The sequence below is a fragment of the Phocoena sinus genome, chromosome 1 (assembly GCF_008692025.1).
Source record: "Phocoena sinus isolate mPhoSin1 chromosome 1, mPhoSin1.pri, whole genome shotgun sequence".
NCBI lineage: Eukaryota > Metazoa > Chordata > Mammalia > Artiodactyla > Phocoenidae > Phocoena > Phocoena sinus.
The window spans coordinates 76,290,418-76,315,877 of NC_045763.1; the positions used below are offsets into that span (position 1 = coordinate 76,290,418).

Genomic DNA, 25,460 nt, shown 5'->3' on the forward strand with positions numbered 1-25,460 from the left:
GCCTGGATATTTTCTGTTTGCCTTTTGAGATCTGCCCTTTTCCAGCCTGATCTGTGACCCAGCAGGTTCCCTTACTGGTGAGTGACATACCAAGGGCACGTGGATGGGAGGGAGCCCCCCCTTGGTGAAGGCAGTAAGGGAATGCATTGTTAGTGGTGAATTTTTTGGGGGGGGGGTGGTATTATTTTTTTTTAATTGGGGTGTAGTTGCTTTACAATGTTGTGTCAGTTTCTGCTGTACAGCAAAGTGAATCAGCCATATGTATACATATATTCCCCTTTTTATTTTTATTTTTTGCGGTACGCGGGCCTCTCACTGTTGTGGCCTCTCCCGTTGCAGAGCACAGGCTCCGGACGCGCAGGCTCAGTGGCCATGGCTCACGGGCCCAGCCGCTCCGCAGCATGTGGGATCTTCCTGGACCGGGACACGAACCCGTGTCTCCTGCATCGGCAGGCGGACTCTTAACCACTGTGCCACCAGGGAAGCCCTATCCCCTCTTTTTTGGATTTCCTTCACTTTAGGTCACCACAGAGCACTGAGTAGAGTTCCCTGTGCTATACAGCAGGTTCTCATTAGGATGAACTGGGAGATTGGGACTGACATATATACACTAATATGTATAAAGTAGTGAATTTTAAAAATAATTTTTAAAATTGCTTTTGTTTTCACCATCACAGACTAGCAATTCTAAACCATGTCAGTGATAAAATAGGCCTCCCTGCCAGGGCAGATTGTTCCTATTATCACTCTTACTTGGTTGAGTTTGGCTAACAGGATGTACTGTTAGGGGACTGGAAGACAGGAGGAGACTGAAATACTTATTCCCCTGGCTTTCCCTTTGCTGAGTTGCAGTGGATTGGCTGAATCCTTCTAGTGAAGGTCTCAACTCCTGCTAAATGGCTCTCTCCTATGGCAATAACTACTTTCTCTATAATTTTGTTCCCCTTTCCTTTGTCTCTTCAGGCCTATGGGTTGTAATGATGCGCCATTGTTGCTATCCCTCGGGTGCTTCAGCATCTCTTCTTGGTTTTCCTTAGCCCTGCTCACATTTTTGTAAGTAGTCCCTTTATTAAACCTTCCTCAGTTGCCCCACAGTTTTTAGCTAGACTGTGATATGTAATTGGTAATAAGAGTGAAGTCAGGAAACTAACCCCACAAATGGGATTCTGAGATTGGTTTGCTCATAATCAAGGAATGCTCAGATAACTTCCTTGTTGCGGGTAAACGGACACTCCTAATCTGTGGTATGCAGTGGCATCATGATTATTCAAATTAGCACTGGCCATGACATTAGATTAAGTGCTGCTGGAGGGCAAAGTGTCAGATCATGTGGCCTTGGCATGTATTCATTATGGTGAACATAGTGACTATAAAGACTGCGTGATCAGAGGGCAGTCTCTTGAGTGATCTAGAGAGAATACAGAGAAAGGGACAAAATAAAAGTCTTGCTCGCTCAACTTAGAACATAATGAAAAATCAGAAAATCCCCACGGCAGCTTGAAGGAGTCTTTCATCTCCTATAGTCCAAGGCAGATGTGGCTGAGGACCCAAACTACTGTAAGATTTGCAGAATGTGTATACAAATACATCTTCAACTAACCAGACATCTTATGCTAAATAAGGGCACTGGGTGGAGAAAGAGTAGAACTCCAAGACAAGGGATGGGGATATTTGAGCAGATATGGGCAAGACTAAGAACTGTGAAGCTCAACTCCCTCTTAGTCTTCCTTGCTTGTGGAGATAGCCATCTGCTCAAGCATCTGGGAGCACCATTAATAGTCTGATGGATTGGCAACTTGAAGCCTTGACTCAACTACGGCCTACAGTTAATGAGGGTGAATGCTATAACTCCCCTAGAATACTTCGTAGGAAGGGGTTCAAATGCTCAGGAAGATAGAAGTGTGGAGACAGATTTATCACGTGCAATCTGATCAACCACCCTCTAACCATGGCCCCTGAAAGGGATCAAAGAACACTCCTTACCAAGGTGTTAAGAAATGTCATAAGGATAAAGTTCCCTTATTTAAATAGGAATATTGGACTCTGAGTGGTAGATTCTAGGTGACAGTGCTTTACTATCAGAGAAAAGGTAGAAGCAATTATCACACTAAGCCATAAGATGTTTTGACTAGATGTTTTGACCTGCAGAGATCTGTGCTGATGGTGAGTTGATCAAAGATCCATAGGAATTAAATATACCATATGCTAATATATTGATGTATAGGTAGAAAAATTCTAGGTCTGATGGGTATAATCCTAATTAAAGTCACTGTACTTGGGATTCATGGCCTCTTGCTCAGTTCCCAGACTCAAGCCAGTTCCTACATCAGAATCCCTTGACTGAGGGGGAGGCAGGTTCTCTTTGAGGAAGAACCCTGCAATGTGGTCATAGGTGTACACAGTGACTTCTGCCCTAAGCCTTCTGCAGAGGGACATGTGGTCATTTACCAGGTGACTGAACACTGGGGAAACAGAAACTCTCAGCCTTTCTGGGGGCTGTTAGATATTGGATTTGAACCGATAATAAACCCTGGAAATCCAAAATATCATCACGGCACTCTGGTCAGAGTGTAGGTTTATGAAGGCCAAGGGATAAACAGTGATAAATGCAGATTTGGCTCAATTTTTTTTCCCAAGTGGGTCCAGTAGGACTGTGAGCCCAGTTTTTGTTTTTGTATTTTCTCCAATCTCAGAGAATAGTAACAATCCCTCACTTATAAAGTAAATGCTACTGTGGTAGGAAGGGAAGAGACATGTGGAAGCCCCTGCAACTATCTCTTCCTGCCCCCTTCCCCACAATGTATACCTAAGGTAACACCACACCCCTGTAGAAAACTGTTCATATTAACCACCACATCCCTGTGGAAAATTGTATATACTACGGCCAAAAGACCTGAAGGATGCAAAAGCAGTGATCCTACCATATCGCATATCCATTTTACTCATCTGTTTGGTGCACACACCAGATAACTCCAAGACTTAAACTTACAAACTCAATTGTGTGTTGATGCCAATCACAGCTGCAGTTTCTGATATGGTGTCTTTACTAAACGGTACAGCAATTAGCAACAGCAGTTACTGACCTAGTAAAAATACTTCCTACCAACATTCCTATCAGTGAAGATGATCAGAGGCAGTTTGCTTGCCTTCACAAGGCAGAAAGAGCTGTATCACTTCAATGCCTTATCTCAGTGCTGTGTCAGCTCAATTTTCCTCTCTGTCATAAAATAGACCAGAGTGATACCTTTATAGTCTTGACATCTCACAAAATATCAGGCAGGTCCATTAAACTGAGGCCACTATGCTAACTGGACCTGGAGAGTGGAAGAGAACAGGCACCCTAAAGATACACCAGAGGATAGGATTAAAAAGTTCATGGGACTGCTAAATGGAAGAAGTTCCTAGGAGTAGTGGTTTGGGGGTATATCAGGATATCCTCTCTAAAGTAGAGACAAGTTGTTGCACTTTGCATTGCTCATCACAATAAAAGAGGCACGATGCTTGGTGAGCCTCTCTGGACTTTGGAGTCAATCTATACCACCTTTGGGTGTGCTGCTACAACCCATTTACCCAATTACTGGGTAGCCTGTAAAGTTGCTAGGTTTTTATTGCAGTCAAATATATATAACATAAACTTACCATTTTAACCATTTTTAGATGTATAGTTCAGTGGCATTAAGTACATTCACATTGTTGTGCCACCATCACCACCATCCATCTCCAGAAATTTTTTTTTTTTTTTTTTTGCGGCACGCGGGCCTCTCACTGTTGTGGCCTCTCCCGTTGCGGAGCACAGACTCCAGACACGCAGGCTTAGCGGCCATGGCTCACGGGCCCAGCTGCTCTGCGGCATGTGGGATCTTCTCAGACCGGGGCACGAACCCGCGTCCCCTGCATCGGCAGGTGGACTCTCAACCACTGCGCCACCAGGGAAGCCCCAGAAATTTTTATGTTCCAAACTGAAACTCTGTACCCATTAAACAATAACTTCTCCAAATCCTCCTCCTCCCAGTCTCTGGCAACCTCCATTCTATTTTCTGTCTATGCATTTGACCACTCTAGGTACCTCATTATAAGTGGAATCATATACTATTTGTACTTTTGTGTCTGGCTTAGTTCACTTAGCATGTCTCCAAGGTTTATCCACGTGGTAACGTGTGTCAGAATTTCCTTCCTTTTTAAGACTGAATAATATTCCACTGTATGTATATACCACATTTGGTTTATCTGTTTCACTGCTGACAGCCACGTGGGTTGTTTCCACCTACTGGTTACTGTGAATGATGTTGTTATGAACATTTGGAAAATTTTTGTTCAAGTTTCTGCTTTCATTTCTTTTGGATATACACCCAGGAGGCGAGTTGCTGGATCATACGGTAATTCTGTATTTAATTTTTCAAGACCTGTCATACTGTTTTCCACAGCGGCTGCATCATCTTACATTCCCATTAGCAATACACAGGGTGCCAGTTTCTTCACACACTTACCAACACTTGTAATTTTCTGTCTCTCTTTCAATTTTTTATTTTTTTGGATAATAGCCACCCTAGCGGTTGTAAAAGTGGTATCTAATTGTGGTTTTGATTTGCATTTTCCTAATGATTAGTGATGCTGGGCACCTTTCCATGTGATTATTGGTCACTCGTGTATCTTCTCTGGAGAAATTCCAGTTCTTTGCCAGCTTGCTAGTTTTGGGTGGCCCCCGACGAAAATGCTCGGCAGCAGATTCAGGATGCTGTGTAAGCTACCTTGCTATGACTGAGCAGATCCAATAATATCAAAAGGGTCTGTGGCTGGTAGAGATGCTATATGGACACTTTGATAACCCCCACCAGAGAATCACAGCTTATACCCATAAGGTTTTGGACATAAGCAATGCCTTCTTTGTCAAATGTAATTTCCCATTTGGAAAGCAGTTCTGGGCTTGCTCTGGTTGAAGCTGAATAACCGACCCTGAGACATCAAATGACTATGTGTCCTGAACTGACCATTATGATCTGAGTGATATTTGATCCGCTAAATCATAAAATTGGCTGGGCACAACAGCGTTCACTCCTAAATGGAAATGGTGTATATCGAGACTGGGTCCTAACAGGTCCAGAAATCACAAACAAAATATGCAAGCAAGCAACTGAGACTTCCATGATACTTGTTCTACTGCTTTACCACTGCTCCTTCAGCCTTCGTAGAGAATTCCCCTTACCAGTTAGTAGGGTAGAAAAAAGTTCAGGCCTGATTTATGGATAGATCTGCATTGAATGTCAACATCTGCTAGAAGTGGATTGCTGCTGCATTTAAGCCTGAAAGATATCAGTGAAGGAGACTCTTCCCAGTGGGCAGAACTTGGGGCAATCTGTATACATAGGCAATCCATATAGCCGTGTTTGGTTGTTCGCAACCAAAGAGCCCTGTTGATATACCCTAGAGTTCTAACTGGGTCTTGGAATAGCCCTGAGTGTGCAAATGGCTTCAGCATCTGGCTTTAAGTCCTCTTCATTCTTTTTTATTCTATGTGGAACCAGTGATTTGGTTTTATGCATGAGCCTTCACCCACACAGCCAATCAAAACCGTGTGGCAGATTCTAGAATGCAACTTAGACAGAATTAAAATGAAATCAGTATCTTATTTGTATCTACCATTTTCTGTATTGGCTTTCTCTTAGCCATTATATTACTGTCCTTTAAGTATTACCCCATTAAAGAAGGATGTAGAGCTGTTAGAAAATGTCTGTTTTCTTTCTGGAAACTAGCAGCAGATAACAATCACTTGCCACATTGCTGTTTTTATGCAAGAGAAGATGGTTCATATTTTTGTAGTCTGAATCAATGTTTTCCTTTTATTTTCCAATTTTCAGTCCTTTCCAGGAAGACCTTCAGGTGTCACATACTGCCAGAAAGAAGTTGTTTGCCACAATGAAGTATTAAGTGACTTGGTGTAAAAAATGTGGATGACTTTGACCTGTCACTAGTGTCTGATGAATATCTTATATGCTAAATGTCTGAAATTCTTATTAAACATGTATATATATAGGATCCTGATTTGTATTATCCATATCTGGAATAAGTACCTGGATTAGTATTATTTTAGTCAGAAAACAAATGAATCCCTCTTCCCAGTAATTAAACAAATCTATTTGCTGTTATTAGTATTTACAATTCAGTTTCTAGCCTTATCGACTACTGGACACATCCACATACATACCACCTCCGTGACTAAACCTGTGTTCACAGCAAGAAATATGACATATTTTGAAATGTGGTTTTCCTTGTTTCAGCTCTCAAAATCTTATTCAAAGCAGTAAGATTCACTCTAACATTTCCCAGTAAAACTTAAGTACAGACTCTCAGACCAATTCAAAGTGTTTTACTGTTGTATTTTTAAAACTCCACAACCTCATTTTAAGACTCTTATATGGTGAGCCTAGAGTGCAGCATCATACATGAAGGTTCAGGGCGTGAGCTCCCTTTAAGACTGGGATCTCAAATGGAAGTCCTCTTTTAACCAGACTGATGTTAATGGCAGAAGTTTAGAAAACATATATTTTAATCAAAATATCAGCCTGGCTGTCAGATTTCTCTAGGGCTTACACCCTGATGCTCTGATGTTCAGATATACCGTCCCCAAAGCAAATAGAAACCATACTAAGCCTCCTTAAAAATATTCACCTTTCCAAATAGAATATGGCCAGATATTTATTTCTGAAATAATTAAATTGGCTGGGTCATAATTTGATACTTATTTTTAAACAAATGAGATAATTCATCACAGTGAAAGAATAATATTAATTTGGGCTTGAGCTTTGCTACAGTCCCATGCTACATGTGAGTAAACAACTAGGATTGATTCATTTAAGAAAAGAAAAACAGGTCAATAGATAATCATATCCAAAAATAGTGGAAATGTAAAAGGATAAAGTTTACTGGATTACTGAAATATGCGATTAATTATTCTTGTATTTCAAATGGAAACACAACATGAGATAACAAAAAATATCTGGATTATGATGAACTTAGGAAGGAAAGAGGGAAAATGGCTAAATGAAGACAAAAATGTCATTTTAAAATTTCTGATCAAATAAATAATATAGAAATCTGCATAAAAATAATAATGTACATCACTGCGCATCGCATCATCACTAGATGAACACAGAGAAAATGTTCACACAATTTCTGTAAAATAGTGAGGCTATAAAAGTAAAGGGAAAATGATTTTGGCAGAACTTACCTCGAGTTATTGCCAAGCCTGAAATGTTCCAAAGGTGGCTTAAGACATTTGATGAACTCAAAACACAGGTTGTGTAGCCCTTAAAGTTTTTTTTTTTTGTTTTTTGCGGTATGCAGGCCTCTCACTGTTTTGGCCTCTCCCGTTGCAGAGCACAGGCTCCGGACGCGCAGGCTCAGCGGCCATGGCTCACGGGCCCAGCCGCTCTGTGGCATGTGGGATCTTCCCGGACCAGGGCATGAACCCGTGTCCCCTGCATCGGCAGGCGGACTCTCCACCACTGCGCCACCAGGGAAGCCCCCTTAAAATTTTACTTCTTTATTGTTTCTAAGTACCAGCTTTTATATGTATAAAAATAATATAAATTATTAATAATATGGGTTATTAGTTATAAAACATCCAACATGTACTCACTGACATTCCCTGTAAATCATAAACACAATATGAACCAATGTCAAAGTTAAGAAAGACAGCCAAAGTATCTATGGTTTTAGTAAAGAGATACTTATGCATAAGAAATAAAGAGCAAAGAATATTCAATCTACTCACAGGAAGTCCCTGTTTTCCTGGTAGCCCAACTTTACCAGGGTTTCCTGAAATGCCTTCTGCTCCAGGGTATCCTTGCATGCCTTTTGGCCCAGGTAGGCCTGGAAGTCCCTTGGTAATTAAAAATTACTTGGATTATAGAGAGATGCTGTACAGATGTTTAAATGACAAACACTTTTATACTTAATTGGGGGGTGGGAGGTTACATTCTTAAAACCCTGTCCCAGGAAAATTTTTCCTGTTTCCTGGATTCCTTAATAATTTACTATTTGGATACAACAGATCAGGTAACTGTTCCCTAAACTGAAACGCCAAGCTAATCAGCAATTTATTGTGTAACCTTTCCCACTTTACTGTAATTTCCTGGTATTTCTTATTGTACCAGCCCATGCTCTATCCAGCTGTGGAGAAAAGATCAGCTATGTGCACCTGTCAGTTTAGGATATAGGCTGACATTCACCATCTCTAAAACTCTGTATTGTATTATTTTCCCAAGAAATAAATTACGGCTCTTTTAGTTGCCACTTTGAATTAGATCATTATATGACTGAGTAAAGGTCTGAACATTTTGTTTGTACTCTTGGGCAACTGGATTTAATCTGTAGGGAATCTCTGATCTCAATGTGCTCATAATTTACGTTCACTTTTCTTTACTTTTTTTGAACCAACACAACACAGGCCACCCAAAGCAGGCTGCTGGCTAGGGGAGACCAGCAGGAAGTCTTTGCTAATAAGCTAGTCTACACATATTTGCTTGGCCAAAGAGGAAACGGATGGCTAAGGTAAAATTAATCTTTGTTCTGTGATGAAAAGATTTAAAGCTTTTTTCTAAGACTTTCTGTTCTATTTCCCAGGAAAATGAGAGGCCGAGTTCTTCAATTAAAATCCAGCTCATGTCTTTTCAATTATGCTTGAAAATCTCTGACCTCTGTCACCATTCATTTAGTCATGACTGCAAGTTGCCTGTTTTTTAGTGGTTCACCATCAAAGAATAGTAGCATGAATCCACAGAGAGATCTCCCTGCACTGGAAAATAACAACCTTCAGTTGCAGTGACTTCCGTTTCAACACCAAGCTTGGTTTTGAACTAGTAGTCATATTTTGTTCCCTCTGTGTTCCGGCATGGGTTTAAACATTTTTTTGAAGACAATCTGATTTATCCAACACGTCATAATTGGCCCCAAACTTTTCTGCTTGCTAAAGTTCTATTTAGAAAAACAATAAAGATGAAAAAGGCCTGTTACTTACAGGAATCCCAGGTTTCCCAGAAGGGCCAGGAGCTCTTTTTTTCCCCTTAGGACCCTAAAAATGTGAAGCACAGTTGTCAACTCATTGCTATAAATTTAATTAAACTGAAGGCATAGAAAAGAACTCTGAGACCTGAAGGCTACAGCAAGTCCTGCCACTAACTAGCTGTTTATCATTGGAATTGCCATTTCACTTTCCTGAGAGTCATTTTCTTCATCTGTAAATGAAAGAATTTGACTCTATAATCTATGAATTTCCACCTGGCTCCAAATTCTATGATTTAAGAATTTAATTTATAGTTCTAAAAAGGAACTGAATAGATTATTTAAATAAAAGTCCCCACTTCAGGCAAGGCCTTTGTCTCCCTACTGAAAGTGGTTAAGTACTTATTTAATTAATTCAGTAAACATTTCTTGACTATTAGGTATCAGGAATTCTGTTATGTGCTGGAGATACAAAATCAAAGCTCTTGTTCACAAGGCACTTACAGTGTAGTGAGGGACATAAACCAATAACCTAAAATGTGCTTATCTGGAAGCACAGAGAAGAACATACGTGTAAATCAAAGAAAAGATCTTTATTTCCCACATAATTGCTTGTTTTTCCATGTGTGAGATGGAAATTTTATTTTAAATCATAATTGATTCAGCAGTAATGGTCTACCAGGATAGTTAGAAATTTGCCCTTGCAAATCATGCCATTATTCTGATGATATCCTAAAATTATTTTAAGAAGAAAAAGGTGTTAAAGAGTGACCTAGTTCACAAATAAGAAAAAGAAGCATATTGCCATTACCAGAAACATTTCTCAGAAATCATCAAAAGTTCTCAGAAACAGGATAATTCCACCAAAATGAGATGTTAAGTTATTCAAATCTGAACACAGTTGTACTAAAGATTCAATTTGACAACAATGACAAAATAAACAATTTCAGAAGATGTTACATCTTCTGAAAATGAGCTTAAACGTTTTAAGAAGAAATAGCATATATAATCAGAGAGAAAAAGGGCATTTTCTGTAAGAGATAAACATCCAATTTTGTTAGAATTCGATGATAGGGAGCTATATGGATCAAGGGTTCTACCTCCAAGTTCAAAAGCTCTTTTACTTGCTTTAAAAAGTCACTAATGTAAATTCTTCCTAAGGGTAAGGAAACCAGAAAAGGGGATAGTTGGTGAACTGGGTTTAGTTGAAGTAAATACAATTTCTGGAACATATGATTCCTATAATAGATGTATCTTTTAGAATACAATAAAGAAGTAAAATAGAAAAATAAAGACTGTTTTAAATATTGAAAACAATTCTGATTTCAGTTGTCTTGAATAGCACTAATTAAACAGTACATGAATTGTGATAATATTCAAATATGTTAACTGGCGTGTGTTTTCCTTCACAGTATTTCTTTTTATATAAAGCAATAGATTTGTTCTAAACTTTTGACTTTCAAAATAGACTTTTTTAGCTTAAGAATTTCAAAACAGTCCTCTGAAACGCACGGTGGGGGAATAGTTTGAAAAGAATATATTTTTAAATACAAAAGCCTGATTTTTAAATATTAAAAGTCTATCATTGAACATAAAAAAACAAGGTAATAAAGGATTCAAGTCATAAAATTTATATCATAAAGAACATATTTAGAAGAATTATAATAATGTAAGAGAAAGTTTTTCCTACCTAAGGGGATATAAAAAACCTTCAAGTTGGATAAAGGTAAAAAGAGAAGGAAAACTGTTAAGACACTGATGGGTATCTATGAGAAGAGATCTTGACACCAATCTGCCGTCAAGTCCTGGGGTGGGTAGAAACAGTAATACCTGCAGAGGATACAAAATTAATACACAGAAATCTCTTGCATTCCTATACACTAACAATGAAAGATCAGAAAGAGAGACTAAGGAAATAATCCCATTTACCATCACATCAAAAAGAATAAAATACCTAGGGATAAACCTACCTAAGGAGGCAAAAGACCTGTACTGAGAAAAGTATATGATACTGATGAAAAAAATCAAAGATGACACAAACAGATGGAGAGATATACCATGTTCTTGGATTGCAAGAATCGATACTGTGAAAATGACTATACACCCAAAATAATCTACAGATTCAATGAAATCCCTATCAAATTACCAATGGCATTTTTCACAGAACTAGAACAAAAATTTTTACACTTTGTATGGAAACACAAAAGACCCCGAATAATGAAAGCCATCTTGAGAAAGAAGAACAGAGCTGGAGGAATCAGACTCCCTGACTTCGGACTATACTACAAAGCTACAGTAATCAAAACAGTATGGCACTGGCACAAAAACAGAAATATAGATCAATGGAACAGGATAGAAAGTCCAGAGATAAACCCAAGCACCTATGGCTACCTAATCTATGACAAAGGAGGCAAGAATATACAATGGAGAAAAGACAGTCTGTTCAATAAGTGGTGCTGAGAAAATTGGACAGCCACATGTAAAAGAATGAAATTAGAACATTCCCTAACACCATACACAAGATAAACCCAAAATGGATTAAAGACCTAAATGTAAGGCCAGATACTATAAAACTCTTAGAGGAAAATATAGACAGAACACTGTGACATAAATCACAGCAAGATCTTTTTCAATCCACTGCCTAAAGTAATGAAAAAGAAAACAAAAATAAACAAATGGGACCTAATTAAACTTAAAACCTTTTGTACAGCAAAGGAAACCATAAATAAAATGAAAAGACAACCCTCAGAATGGGAGAAAATATTTGCAAACAAAGCAACTGACAAGGGATTAATCTCCGAAATATATAAGCAGCTCATGCAGCTCAATATTAAAAAAACAAACAACCCAATCAAAAAATGGGTGGAAGGCCTAAACAGACATTCCTCCAAAGAAGACATACAAATGGCTAACAAACACATGAAAAGATGCTCAACATCACTAATTATTAGAGAAATGCAAACCAAAACTACAATGAGGTATAACCTCATACTAGTCAGAATGGCCATCATCAAAAATTCTACAAACAATAAATTCTGGAGAGGGTGTGGAAAAAAGGGGACGCTCCTACACTGTTGGTGGGAATGTAACTTGGTACAGCCACTATGGAGAACAGTTTGGAGGTTCCTTAAAAAACTAAAAATAGAGCTACCATATGACCCAGCAATCCCACTCCTAGGCATATATCTGGAGAAAACCGTAATTCAAAAGGATGCATGCACCATGATGTTCATTGCAGCACTAGTTACAATAGCCAGGACATGGTAGCAACCTAAATGTCCATCAACAGAGGAATGTATAAAGAAGAAACGGTACATATATACAATGGAATATTACTCCGCCATAAAAAGGAACAAAATAGTGACATCTGCAGAGACATGGATGGACCTAGAGACTGTCATACAGAGTGAAGTAAGTCAGAAAGAGAAAAACAAGTATCATATAATATTGCTTATATGTGGAGTCTAGAAAAATGGTAGAGATGAGCTTATCTGCAAAGCAGAAATAGAGTCACAGATGTAGAAAACAAACTTACGGTTACCAAGGGCGGAAGGAGGGGGGTTGGGATGAATTGGGAGGTTGGGACTGACTTATATACACTACTATGTATAAAATAGATAACTAATGAGAACCTACTGTATAGCACAGGGAACTCTACTCAATGCTCTGTGGTGACCTAAATGGGAAGTGAGTCTAAAAAAGAGTGGATATATTTATACGTATGCCTGATTCACTTTGTGGTACAGCAAGAAACTAACACAACATTTTAAAGCAACTGTATTTGAATAAAACTTAAACAAAACAAAACAAAACAATAATATCTGCAGATAAGTATGTGGATTTGGGCACAGAGATGATGGCTAGAGAGACTAAAGCCCTCACTGAGATGAACGCTAAGTTGCACTGAGTGCCGCAATAGAGTTGAAATTTCTGCATGAGATGTCTAGGCCAGGGGACCTGAGGAAGTCTGAGTCCCTCAAGCACCCGGCATGGTATGGGGAGCAGTAGAATGTTATTTCCATGTGGCCAAGAACAGAAGCATATGGCCCTTAGAGTCTTATCTAAGGAGATCTTGCACCTGAGTTGAGAAAATAGCTGTACAAGCCAATAGGGATCAAAGAACTTTTGTCTGGAGGGCCAAGGTAGATGCCAACATGGTGGGATGATGGCAGATGGGGGCCAAAAGGGATGATGTACATTTCAGTGGAGGCTAGTATGAACAGATGATGGCTAAAGATCAATCTCACTTCCTATACCCCTTCCCTAACATTGCCACCCAGAATGTAACAGCAGACTTGAAAAGAGGATAAATGGGAAAAACTCTAAATCAAATGCAGGATATTTGAGTGGACGGAGTTAAAGGCAATCAATTGACTAGATTTCCATCAATTAGGTTTCTACCACCAGGCAGGATGGGTACACAGGACAGAAGTTAAGTTCCATTACAAAGAACATAAACAAAATTATACTTTTTGTATACTTGAGTTTATGGCTTAAGGTTCAGATATGCTATACACGTATGTGCATGTTTTATTCCAAACATTCAAATACAAAATAAAAACAAAAAGAGTCTCATATCACAAATCAGTTACATTTTAGGGTGACCATTATGTTGGGATTATTTCAGAACAGTTAAATACTGCTCTAAAACCTAGATACATGGGTCTATCATTGTGAAAACTAGAATGTAATTAATACTCGGATGGGCATCAGGAAGCAGCTTCCAACAGAATAACACTAAAGGAAAATTATGACTATGAAAATTATTTTTAATGTATATTTTGCTACTTGTAATGGTACAATTGTGACAAAATCTCCTTATTAAATACAAAAAGCATAGAGTAAATAACAAAATAGTCTCTGCTGTTTTTAGATGTCAATTCAGGAAAGATTTCCTTATGACAATTATTGTGACCATAACTAAAAGGAAGTAGGCTAGTTAGAGAAACGACAGACTTGCAATGGAGGTTTAAAATACATAAAGATCAACAAAGTGTAGAAGATTGGTATTTTTTTGAATTTGTGCATTAAAAAAAATCTTGCAGTTGGAATTGCTGGGTAGTGTTGTAACTAAATTAAGAGCCAAACATTACTCAATATTAATCCTACACAGAGATGGTCTGTTCAGTAGGAAATTAAAGATTGGGCCAAAGACAAATAAAGTATGTTGTCATCTAAGGTGCTTGTAGATGATTAATTGAGTTGGTATCATAAAAAGGAAAAAAAAAATCACTCTTCCACCAATGCCCAGAGTTCAAATATAATAAAGCTAGAAGCATTCTATGCTATTTTCAAAATTAACTTACTCATATTATTTTATGTAAATATAAGTACCTCATAAGTCAACAGACTTCCTGTTCTCATAATAGGAAAGGCAAATGAATTTCATATTTATTCTTTAGAGTATATGTAAAATTGTGCTTTCTCTTTTGTCTGGCTAGCTTTGAAAAATAGAACAGCCCACTTGAAATCAGATCCATTTAAAACAACGAATTCCATTCATTGGGATTGTACCACTTCATAGACTACAAGAGAAGGTAATCTAATTCTTTAGATAACAGAAAATTTTAAATGCCATTATAGTCCAAACACTCATTTGTTTTTTATTCAAATGAAGCTGAAGGACAGTCATCACAATACTTTGTTAGTTCTAACTTTGTTAGAGAGGGTAGCTTTAAAGTACAAACACAGATTTAGAGAGTTAAGTCTTTTTTTTTTTTTTTTAACCAAGAAATTTAAATTCACTAAAATCTGGAATTTTGCTTTGGGAGGAAAGTAAGATTTTGGCTTGAGTCTCTGTATTTGAAAGCCATTATGGGACAGTTCACTACATTTGCATTATAAAAGTCTCTAAAAAAATGTAGTGGTTTGCAATTGGTTTTAACTTGACTTGCTCCAACTTTTTCTTTAGAGTTTCCGTAGTTTCATGTCTGAGAGACCAATTAATGAATTAGCTGGTTAAGTAAAATTAATATTTAACTTAATTTATAAAAGACTTCAAAGTAATAGAAGGCTTTTGTATAATGGGAGTCAGGAAATAAAGTTTCTAGTGTTGGTTCTGTTGCTAACTAGTTCTGTGATCTTAGGTAACCCATAATCCCTCTGGGAACTAAATTTCTTCGTCTGAGAAATGAGAGGGTTGTCCAAACGATTTTAAAGGGCATTTCCAAATCTAAAAAGCAAATTTAAAGCTTTGCAAAAACAAGATGAGGGCAATTCCGTAGGATCCACCTGGCCATTCAAAGTGTCCCTAGTGAGTAACACATAGTCAGTGATTTTTCTTGTAGCAATCATTACTATCTGAAATTCAAAGAGGCTTTTTAATGTAACCTCGGACTGTATACCAGCATTGCCCAAAGTGGGAAAAGAACTAATTCTCGTGGATTTTACAGAATTTAAACCATGGCTCCTCAAGACCTTTCAGCTCCAATACCCAGGGAGAGCTGACCATATAGGCTGGAGCTGCAGTTGTCTAGTAAGAATATTTTATTTTCATTGGCATAATTTTAACAAATACTAAGAAACATAAAAAAAATCTCTTCTTCCTGAGATACATCAAAAAAGGAAAAAGAAAACATTGAGAATATGAAAGTACTAATTGTAAAGGATTAGAAATTTTAGGATCAAACCTCGGGAGAGCATTTGCATCCTTAGGCACTTAACGCAAGTATAAGGAAGTCACATGAAAGTAGTAGTAGTGTTCTAGGTTCATGGTTTTTTCCACTACTTTTTCCAATTTGGGTATTAAAAATTCTAAGCGAATGAGACAACTGTATTCTTTCTTTGAATTTCTTTTTAAAATTAAGGCTTGCCTTCAATGGGATTTTTTTTTTTTAATAAATTTATGTATTTATTTTTGGCTGCATTGGGTCTTTGTTGCTGTGCACAGGCTTTCTCTAGTTGTGGAGAGCGGGGGTTACTCTTCGTAGCAGTGTGCGGGCTTCTCACTGCGGTGGCTTCTCTTGTGGAGCACAGGGTCTAGGGCACACGGGCTTCAGTAGTTGTGGCACACGGGCTCAGTAGTTGTGGCTCACAGGCTTAGTTGCTCCCGGAACAGGACTCGAACCCCTGTCCCCTGCATTGGCAGGTGGATTTTTAACCACTGTGCCACCAGGTAAGTCCCAATGGGATATTTTTATTTATTATTTATTAGTCCTTATTTATTAAGGAGCCTGACAGTAAGTTACTAGGTAGTTGCCAAGACTATTTAAAATGGCTTTTGTGTGAATGAAAACCTATGTAATATCCGACTCAACTCAATTTTATTACTAACTCCCACAAATGGGAAACACAAGTGTGGGTGAAGGCCGCTTAACAAATTAGGAGAAACATGGTCTCAAATTCATTACTTTTTATCAATCCTCACCTAATTTGTTATTAAAATACGGTACATTTTCTAAAGAATTTAATTTTAAATCAGTAGCAGGTAAAGTCAGAATGCCATGAAAAGTAGGGCAGCAATGAAGTGATGGTACAAATTACAAATCCAGTTGTTACATAAGATTGAGGCAACGTTTATTGGTATATAGGGAAAGAGGTGGCTAAATTCAATAACTCAACAGATTTTTAGTTCGCCTGATAACAAATAATTGACTTGTGTTATGGAAAACAAATCTTTTAAACCAATTGTGAGTCTGTGTCATATAGTTAAACTATTTCTACCCCTACCTTACTACAGCAACTAAATAGGTATGACTGCTAAAATTTTGCTCTGCAGTGCTGGTTTTAAGGCTAGTTGATATTTCTGCCTGAAACCCTAAGGAAGGACAATTAGTCTGGGACAACTCTAGGCAATTTTCTCAAAGCCAGAGTAGTCTGCTGGTGAAGGGAACTTTGGATGGCAGTCGAAACACACGAATTAATCAATAATGATGTTTTAGCACAATTATTGACAAACACCCTGTTTAGAGGCCTGTGGTGATTCTTGCTCTGAAAGAATAAATGATCATTCAAGTTACAATGAACAGCAACTCCTTGTGCCCCTGTTTTCTCAAGCCAGCAATAAGTTACAAATTGTCTTAAATGATTTCAACTTACTTCAGATCCTCTCTCTCCTTTTAGTCCTTGTTCACCCCGGTCACCTGGCTCACCCTTTAATAGGAGCCAAAACAGAAATCACATATAAAGCAGACACCAAATAAGATATGTTAACATTAATGTTTTTAAATGCCAGAATTACAAAGAATGCTTTCAAAACATACTGGGGGCCCTTGTTGTCCAGTGGCACCTCTTGGTCCTGGTATACCCATGTGACCCTATGAATAAAAAAGGTTATATTATTAGAATAAATAAAGACATGTGACTTAGAGAATAGAGTAGTATCACTTAAAGTGGTAGCAAAATGTTGCAGAATTCAATTTAAATATTATAGAGATTATGCGTCTCTCTTGGAAAGAGTATAGAACATAATAGCCACTGGATATAATGATGACTGAGAAAGAGTGTAGAGTTGTTTTTTTTTTCCCATATAGGTTGAATGGTGGCCCATCAAAAGATGTCTATGCCCTAATCCTCAGAAACTGTGAATGTGATCTTATTTGGAGAAAAGGGTCTTTGCAAATATCATTAAATTAAGGATCTTAGAAGGAGATTATCTTGGATTATCCATGTGGGCCCTAAAGGAGTGATGTAGCCACAAGGGAAGTTGTTAGCCGCTAGAAACTGGAAGAAGCAAGAAAGGATTCTTCCCTAGAGCCTACGGTGGGAGCACAACCCTGCTGAATCTTGCTTTTGGATTTCTGGCCTCCACAACCGTGAGAGAATAAATTTCTGTTGTTTTAAGCCACCTGGTCTATGGTAATTTGTTATGGCAGCCTCAGGAAACTAATAGAGCAAATAACGAATGAATAAAGAGTTTGAGAACAAATGTCTTTTATCAACCCTTTTCCAGTGTACTATGGTCTCCATTTTTACAAACTAAGGTCACAGCCATTTAGATAGTAGATTTACTGGGCTTAAGACTGGTAGTCGTTACTGCATATGCCAAGACATCAAGTGATTCTGACTTCGGCGATCTGTCATCACCCCAGTTCTCCTAGGAAGGAATGCTGGCCTACCACATTTTTACACCTTTCAAGTGTGTAAACAGAAACTAGCAACAAACTAGGGGCATGTCAGGTAAGAGTTATGTAGGAAGAATTCCACACGTAATACTAGGGGCATGTCAGGTGAGTTATGTAGGAAGAATTCCACACGTAATACTAGGGGCATGTCAGGTGAGAGTTAGGTAGGAAGAATTCCACACGTAATTTCTTTTATCCCCTTCCCTACTGTCCTCTTCACTTCAGATTCCTTTCTTTCTGTGTATTACAGAAAGAATGCCATAGGAAGGACAGTTATTAGGCTCATCTCCTTTTTCTGGGCTAGGAGAAGAAGGGATTACATACTTAAGGCTAATAATATTTATTCTCACAGAAAGATCAGTTGAAGCCTTCTTTGTTTGCATTCTGTGAGGCAAATGGTCATGGTTTTAAGATTCAAATTCCTGATAAAGTAAATGAATCCTGTTTAAGGGGAGAACAGTTGCAAGACAGAAAGGTTATTTTGGAAAGCTTTCTATATAGCACACAGCCATAACTAAAGAGAAGATGATTACTACACATGACCTTTACCAACAGAGTCAGCAAAAGTAACAGAATCAGGTCAATCAAGAGGGAGCTTTGTTCAAGTAAATATGATTATTGTAGGTCACTTATTAACCCCTCTCAGGAGAGAAGCAACTGGTGAAAAGCTGGGGTTACAAAGTGAAGTGAGAGTAAGCATACTGAGTAAACTACAAAACTTAAAACCATCATGGCCTATTATGGTTTTGCCACCACTCTATCTGTAGTTTTACAGAGACTTTTTTAGAATGATCATAGAATAGTCAACTGCCTCTCTTGGCTTTGTGATGTTTGGATACAAATCTTACGAAAACCAAACCTGTTTTCTAGGAGCTTCACTATAATTCCTTTGGTCCTTTCCACCCCAATAAAAATTGACAGACTGTTTTTCTGCAGTGGTAAAAATTATAAATATTAGGTCTTTTATAATATTATTATAAAGCTACATGGGCAAGATTACAGGAAGTGACTGATTTTTCCTGATGATATTAGTGGTGAGATGAGTTGGATGGCCAAGGGGAGCTTGGAGAGGATTTTATATGGGAAGTGATAATAAGCTGAATTTTAAAGGATGAGTGTTCCAGGCAGTAAAGTAAAAGGAAGGCGTTCTGCAGAGGAAACAGCATAGGAGAATAAATGGAGGTTGATCTAACACAACATGTTAAGTGGAGAATGGATTTGAGAGGGCTATGACTGGGGATAGGGAGTCTAGTTAGTAAGCTACTAAACTAATTCAGGCAAAAAATGATGAAAGCCTAAACTAAAGTAGGGCAAAGTGGATAGACTCCAGAGGTATTTAAGAGGTCAAATGAAGTGGCCAATTGAAGTTGAGAAATGAGAGGATAGAGAAAGGAGAGAAAGAGGAGGGAGAGGAGGGAGGAAAGAGAAAGCAAGAGAGACAGAGGGAGATAGAAAGAGGGAAGATTCATTTACTAGACATCTGGATGTCTGGTGGTACTATTCACTGAACTAAGGACAAAAAGAGGAGGATCACATTTGGACAGGATGATAATACTATGGTTTGGGACATGCTGTGTTTTCTGTGATGATGTCCAATAGCTATTTGGATATGTATGTCTGATGCTAAGGAATGAAGGCCAAGTGAGGATTTAGTTGTTATTTTATTGTATGCAAAAAATTCTATGACCTTTGCCAAACCAAAGTAAAAAGGAGTTTAAGACAGTACATAATTTATTCAGTGTATTTCTAGGGTTGGCTCACATTAGTTTAGCCTGACTTAATCTATGTGTTTCTGCTCATATCTTTAAAAAGTGAATGTTGACATTATAGTATTCTTATTCATACCATGTCCTCTGACTCTCTCTCAAGCCTCAAGTGAATTTATCTTGACCTATGTGATGTATAGTTTTCTGGATGACAGCGATTTCACTATATCTGCTTTTGTACTGATTAAATATTCTTATCTTGTGTATGTGATGTCCATGGAGTCAGGGACTGTGTCTTGGGTGCCCCATGTTACATTCATAGCTCCCAATCCATAGCAGATACTAAAATATATGCTGAAGGGACCAGAGATTTAATTATATGTAACACATAAAATGTGTCATATACAATGATGCCTAATAATGATTTACTGATGATAATGAGCAAGACACTTGACTTCTGTGATTTTCACTTTCTTCAAGAGGAAAAAAGAACAAAGGATGGTGGGAAGGATTACAAAATGTCTTTCAATTGTTCATAGCCAAATGGGAACAAAATTTTCATTACCCATTCCATTTCTTTTTTCTCCAAGAGGATAATCATTCACCACAAGAGTTTCACCACAACGGTAAGAATATTTGTGAACATGAAAGTGTTTTTAAAAGCTTGGTGATTATTCAACCATAAAAAGGAATGAAGAATTGATACATTCTACAACATAGATGAACCTTCAAAACATTATGTAAAGTGAAAGAAGCCAGACACAAAAGGTTATACATTGTATGATTCCATTTATATGAAATATACAGAATAGGTAAATCAATAGAGATAGAAAGAAGAGTAGTGGTTGTCAGAGGTTGGGAGAAGGAAAGTAACTTTAATGGGCATGGGGCTTCCTCTTCAGGGTGATGAAAATGTTCTGGAATTAGGCAGTGTGTGATGGTTGTACAATATTGCCAATATACAACACTAAGTGTCTCTGAATTGTACAATTTAAAATGGTTAAAATGGTAAATTTTATGTTATGTGCATTTTAGCACAATTAAAAAAAGATTGACAATAATTCTGACCATCAGTTTACTAGAGTGAAATGATAGTGTCTACAATGCCCATATAGAAAAGCAAACATTTAACAATATCACCTAAAGCTACAACAGAATAATCTAACTCTAAATAAAGCATGGTTCCCCTGTATGAATCAAACTTGTGCTTGGAAAAACATGGAAGGGGACAAGTGTAGGTATTTCGTGACTTTGAGATGTCTAAGCAATAAAGTTACTGTGATTGTCTGGCACTAAATGGCTTTTTAAAATAGATCTATCAACAAATGATAAAATGACTCCTAAAGCCTAAGGAACAGGATGGAATAAGACAGAAAGGAAAACGTGGCTCACACTAGCTCATGAAACATCCACAATTGAAGACTTAATCAGGACTATTTATGGAATGAAGAAGGAAAAACAGATTCCATAACGAGCCTAGGGAAAAGTTTTCCTCTGATGAAGGATTTCTGAAGAATGTATGACTATCTAGAAAAATGGGGGCAGGATGTTTCTTTTCCTAGCCAGGTGAAGAGATTCTTTTCTTCTCCCAATAGAATAGTTAATTGTTTGTTTGCCAATAGATTCGCTGATGTAGCTACTGACTGTAGTTGGTAGAGGCCAAAAGAAGGTATTATTAGAACCTGATTTTCCTGAGACTGTGTGGAGAAGTTATGCACAGAAAAAGTTAAAGAAGTTTAAGAAACTTCTCAAATTATGCTGGAAGCAGTGGGTTGGTTTCTCAACCCCAAGAAAAGCTAATTTCAAGTAAATCTATTTGGATTCCTTGCATTAGGAAACATTGTAGATACAAATGTTATGTAAATTGGAGACAGAACATATAAAATCTTCTAAAAAATGTTCCTCTGAAAATAGAAAAAAATATAAGATGGCCATACCCAGAATTTCACAAACATTTAGAACCACCTTCAACATTTGTTTCAGAGAGTTTTGGGAAGTGAAAGTTGATTTTTCAGATTTCAAGCCTGAGATAAATCAGTGTATTAATGATAATTATCTACCTACCAGCTTGTCCCTTCAATCTGGCAATCTAAGTCTTCATTGCAGACATGATCACAGAAATTTTACATAGAAAGGTATATGTTGGATCAAATAACCCATCAATTCATTGTTAAAAATGAATTATGTTTACATACATATTATATACTATTATGTACAGGGCTCAAAACAAGACACTGTACAAGAAGGAAAGAAGTCATATTCAGGACTTGCCTGGTGGCACAGTGGTTTAGAATCTGCCTGCAAATGCAGGGGACACGGGTTCGAGCCCTGGTTCGGGAAGGTCCCACATGCTGTGGAGCAACTAAGCCCATGTGCCACAACTACTGAGCCTGCACTCTAGAGCCCGGGAGCCACAACTACTGAGCCTGAGCGCCTAGAGCCCCTGCTCTGCAACACGAGAAGCCATGGCAACGAGAAGCCCGTGCACCGCAATGAAGAGTAGCCCCCGCTCGCTGCAACTAGAGAAAGCCCGCACACAGCAACGAAGACCCAATGCAGCCAAAAATAAAGTAAATTAATTAATTAATTTTTAAAAAGTCATATTCAAATTGAGAATCTAAGATAGCTTCACATTAAAAATAATTAGCGGGCTTCCCTGGTGGCGCAGTGGTTGAGAGTCCGCCTGCCGATGCAGGGGACGCGGGTTCGTGCCCCAGTTCAGGAAGATCCCACATGCGGCGGAGTGGCTGGGCCCATGAGCCATGGCCGCTGAGCCTGCACGTCCGGACCCTGTGCTCCGCAGCGGGAGAGGCCATAGCAGTGAGAGGCCCGCGTACCGCAAAAAATAATTAGCAAAAACTATAGTAGCAGAAGATTGTAAAATATTTGTACCGAACGACTTCCATCAACAATAAATACTATAGGACTACAGAAGAGGGAAAGATTGCTGTTAGTGTAGACAGGGAAAAGGGAGTTTGAATTAGATTATAAAGGACAGACAGGATTTATGTAAGTAAAGATTACATAATTTTTTGAGCAGGCAGAGAATGTTGTGAGCGAAGGAATAAGACAAGAACTATAGGGAGAGAGTTAGCAAATGACCATTTTGTTTAGCATATGACATTATAAACAGAAAGGGACGAGATATAGGGCAGGAATACAGAACATGCTCAACACAAATATGCTAATAAATAATGACACTGAATAAATTCTATACATAGCCTAATATAATTTGAGCTGATAAAGCTGGTCTCTTAAAATCCTTCTAAGAATCGAAGAGGATAAGAATTGACATAAGAATATAATGGCATTTATCCATCCATTTGACAACTCTTTTAATGAATTTCTATTATATACCAGGAACTCTGTGTTCTAGAAACTGGGGATATAATGATGAAAAAGACAAGAGTCTTATTCTCATGGATCTTATATTTTGTTGGGGGAATATAGATGATAAAAAAACCCCAAGTGTATAAAAAGGTGGTAAGATAGCATTAAATGTAATGAGATATAAAGTGACAGACAGAAAGGACAGTTAGAGAGGGCCTCTCAGAAAGTAACATTTCGGTTGAGAGCTGAATGATGAGAAGAAGCAGCAGTGGAAGGAGATGATGGTAATTTTAGAAAGAAGGAACAGAAAATACAAAGAGCTTCCTCTGGGATCCAAAACATAAGACATTACTAATTATCTCAATGATGCTTATTTTCATTTGCAACTGAGCAGAACCACAGAGAACCCTATTCAAATTTAGAAGCAAGGTGTGAAATTTACAGTAATTACCTTATATCCCTCTGCTCCAGGCTCTCCTCTCTCTCCTTGTTCCCCCATTGGGCCCTACAGAGACCACAGGCAAAAACAATCAATGGGTCTAAGTATTTGTGAATGCAGATGATACAGTTAATGTGGAATATTTTTCCCTAAAAATATGAAACCAAATGTACAACAGTTTGTTTAGTTCCACTACATAATTTCAAAGGATTGGATTTTAGTGACACCAAGAACTTCATAAGCACTGAATTATTTAAAGAGAATCTCATAATGATTCTGCTAGAAAAAATATTGAAAAAATGAAGTCCAAACAATGTGAATTTTCAGATGAGTAAAGTATGTTATATAAGATATCAAAGTAACTTGCATTTTTACTTAATGTTAAAATGATTGAAAAAAATTTAAGCAGGACCAGTCACTTAATTAACTCCATTAATTAGAAAATATTATCTTTAATCATCTTTTACAAAGTATCTAATAGCTAATCTTACTTTACCATTCTTCATTAGAAATTATATTATTTATTCTTTACTCTGTGAAATTCTAATTATTAAGATATAAATTAACCTAAAAGAAATTACATTTATTCATTTTAATCCTTAAGGCAGAAACTAATAAACTTCTACTTTTAACTTTTTCTAAACATTCCTAATATAAAATCTTTGATATGATAAGATGTTCAAATTATCTACTCTAAAATGTGCTTGAAAAATCAATTATCACATATTAGGACCTACTGTTTGAAAAGAAACTTAAATTGAAATTATTAGCAAAACCCTAAAATTTATTATGGACCATTAATGGATAAATTTTAACTTACTCCTGTGTGGATAAAGATATTAGACATAATGTAAAGACAATAATCTCTGACTCTGCTTTAATTATTTAGAATATTCTTGGATTAATTTTCACACCTACTAGATAAAATGACCATCGTTATACTAGACTTTTAATACATTTATTATATTTCAGTGACATTCTTTGACCCTGGAATACCGGAATCTGGGGAAAACAAGCACTACTATGCTTCACTTGCCCACATTTTACCATTTACTTAAAAAAAAAAATTTTTACTGGAGTATAGTTGATTTACAATGTTGTGTTAATTTCTGCTGTACAGCAAAGTGACTCAGTTATACATATACATATATCCACTCTTTTTTAGATTCTTTTCTCATATAGGTCATTACAGAGTATTGAGAAAAGTTCCCTGTGCTGTACAGTCCTTATTAGTTATATCTGTTTTATATACAGTGGTGTGTACATGTCAATCTCAGTCTCCCAGTTTATCTGCCCCCCTCCCCCTGCTTTCCCCCCTGGTAATCATAAGTTTGTTTTCTACATCTGTGACTCTATTTCTGTTTTGTAAATAAGTTCATTTGTATCATTTTTTTTAGATTCCACATATAAGTGATATCATATTTGTCTTTATCTGAATTACTTCACTCAGTATGACAATCTCTAGGTCCATTCATGTTGCTGCAAATGGCATTATTTCATTCTGTTTTATGGCTGAGTTAATATTCCATTGTACATTTCTGCACAATTTCCATATTTTTGTCTCTCAGAGGTTTAGAGAGACTAGAATACATTTGATAAAGAATTTAAAAAGTATCATTCCATCTCTTAATGATTTATTTCCTAAATTTACATAAGTTTTGGGGTAACTTGGAATTCTTTTTCTTCAACTGAGGTATACTTGATATACAATATTATGTAAGTTTCAGGTGTACAACATAGTGATTCACAATTTTTAAAGGTTATATTCCATTTATAGTAATTATAAAATGTTGGCTATATTCCCTGTGTCATACAATATATCCTTGTAGCTTATTTATTTTATACATGGCAGTTTGTACCTTTTAATCCCCTAAACCTATCTTGCCTCTCCCCACTTCTCCCTCCCCACTGGTAACCCCTAGT

General features: G+C 37.3%; 1 protein-coding gene across 1 annotated transcript in view; it reads right to left on the bottom strand.

The window, feature by feature from the left end:
- COL24A1 (collagen type XXIV alpha 1 chain) overlaps positions 1 to 25,460 on the bottom strand; it is a 368,814-nt gene that overhangs the window by 55,162 nt on the left and 288,192 nt on the right. Inside the window, exons 42-46 of the mRNA XM_032642687.1 lie at positions 23,550 to 23,603; positions 17,202 to 17,255; positions 17,038 to 17,091; positions 9,017 to 9,070; positions 7,772 to 7,879 (exon numbers count right to left, since the gene is read on the bottom strand). Of these exons, the coding sequence (XP_032498578.1) occupies positions 7,772 to 7,879; positions 9,017 to 9,070; positions 17,038 to 17,091; positions 17,202 to 17,255; positions 23,550 to 23,603 (324 nt within the window). The remainder of the gene's footprint in view (positions 1 to 7,771; positions 7,880 to 9,016; positions 9,071 to 17,037; positions 17,092 to 17,201; positions 17,256 to 23,549; positions 23,604 to 25,460) is intronic.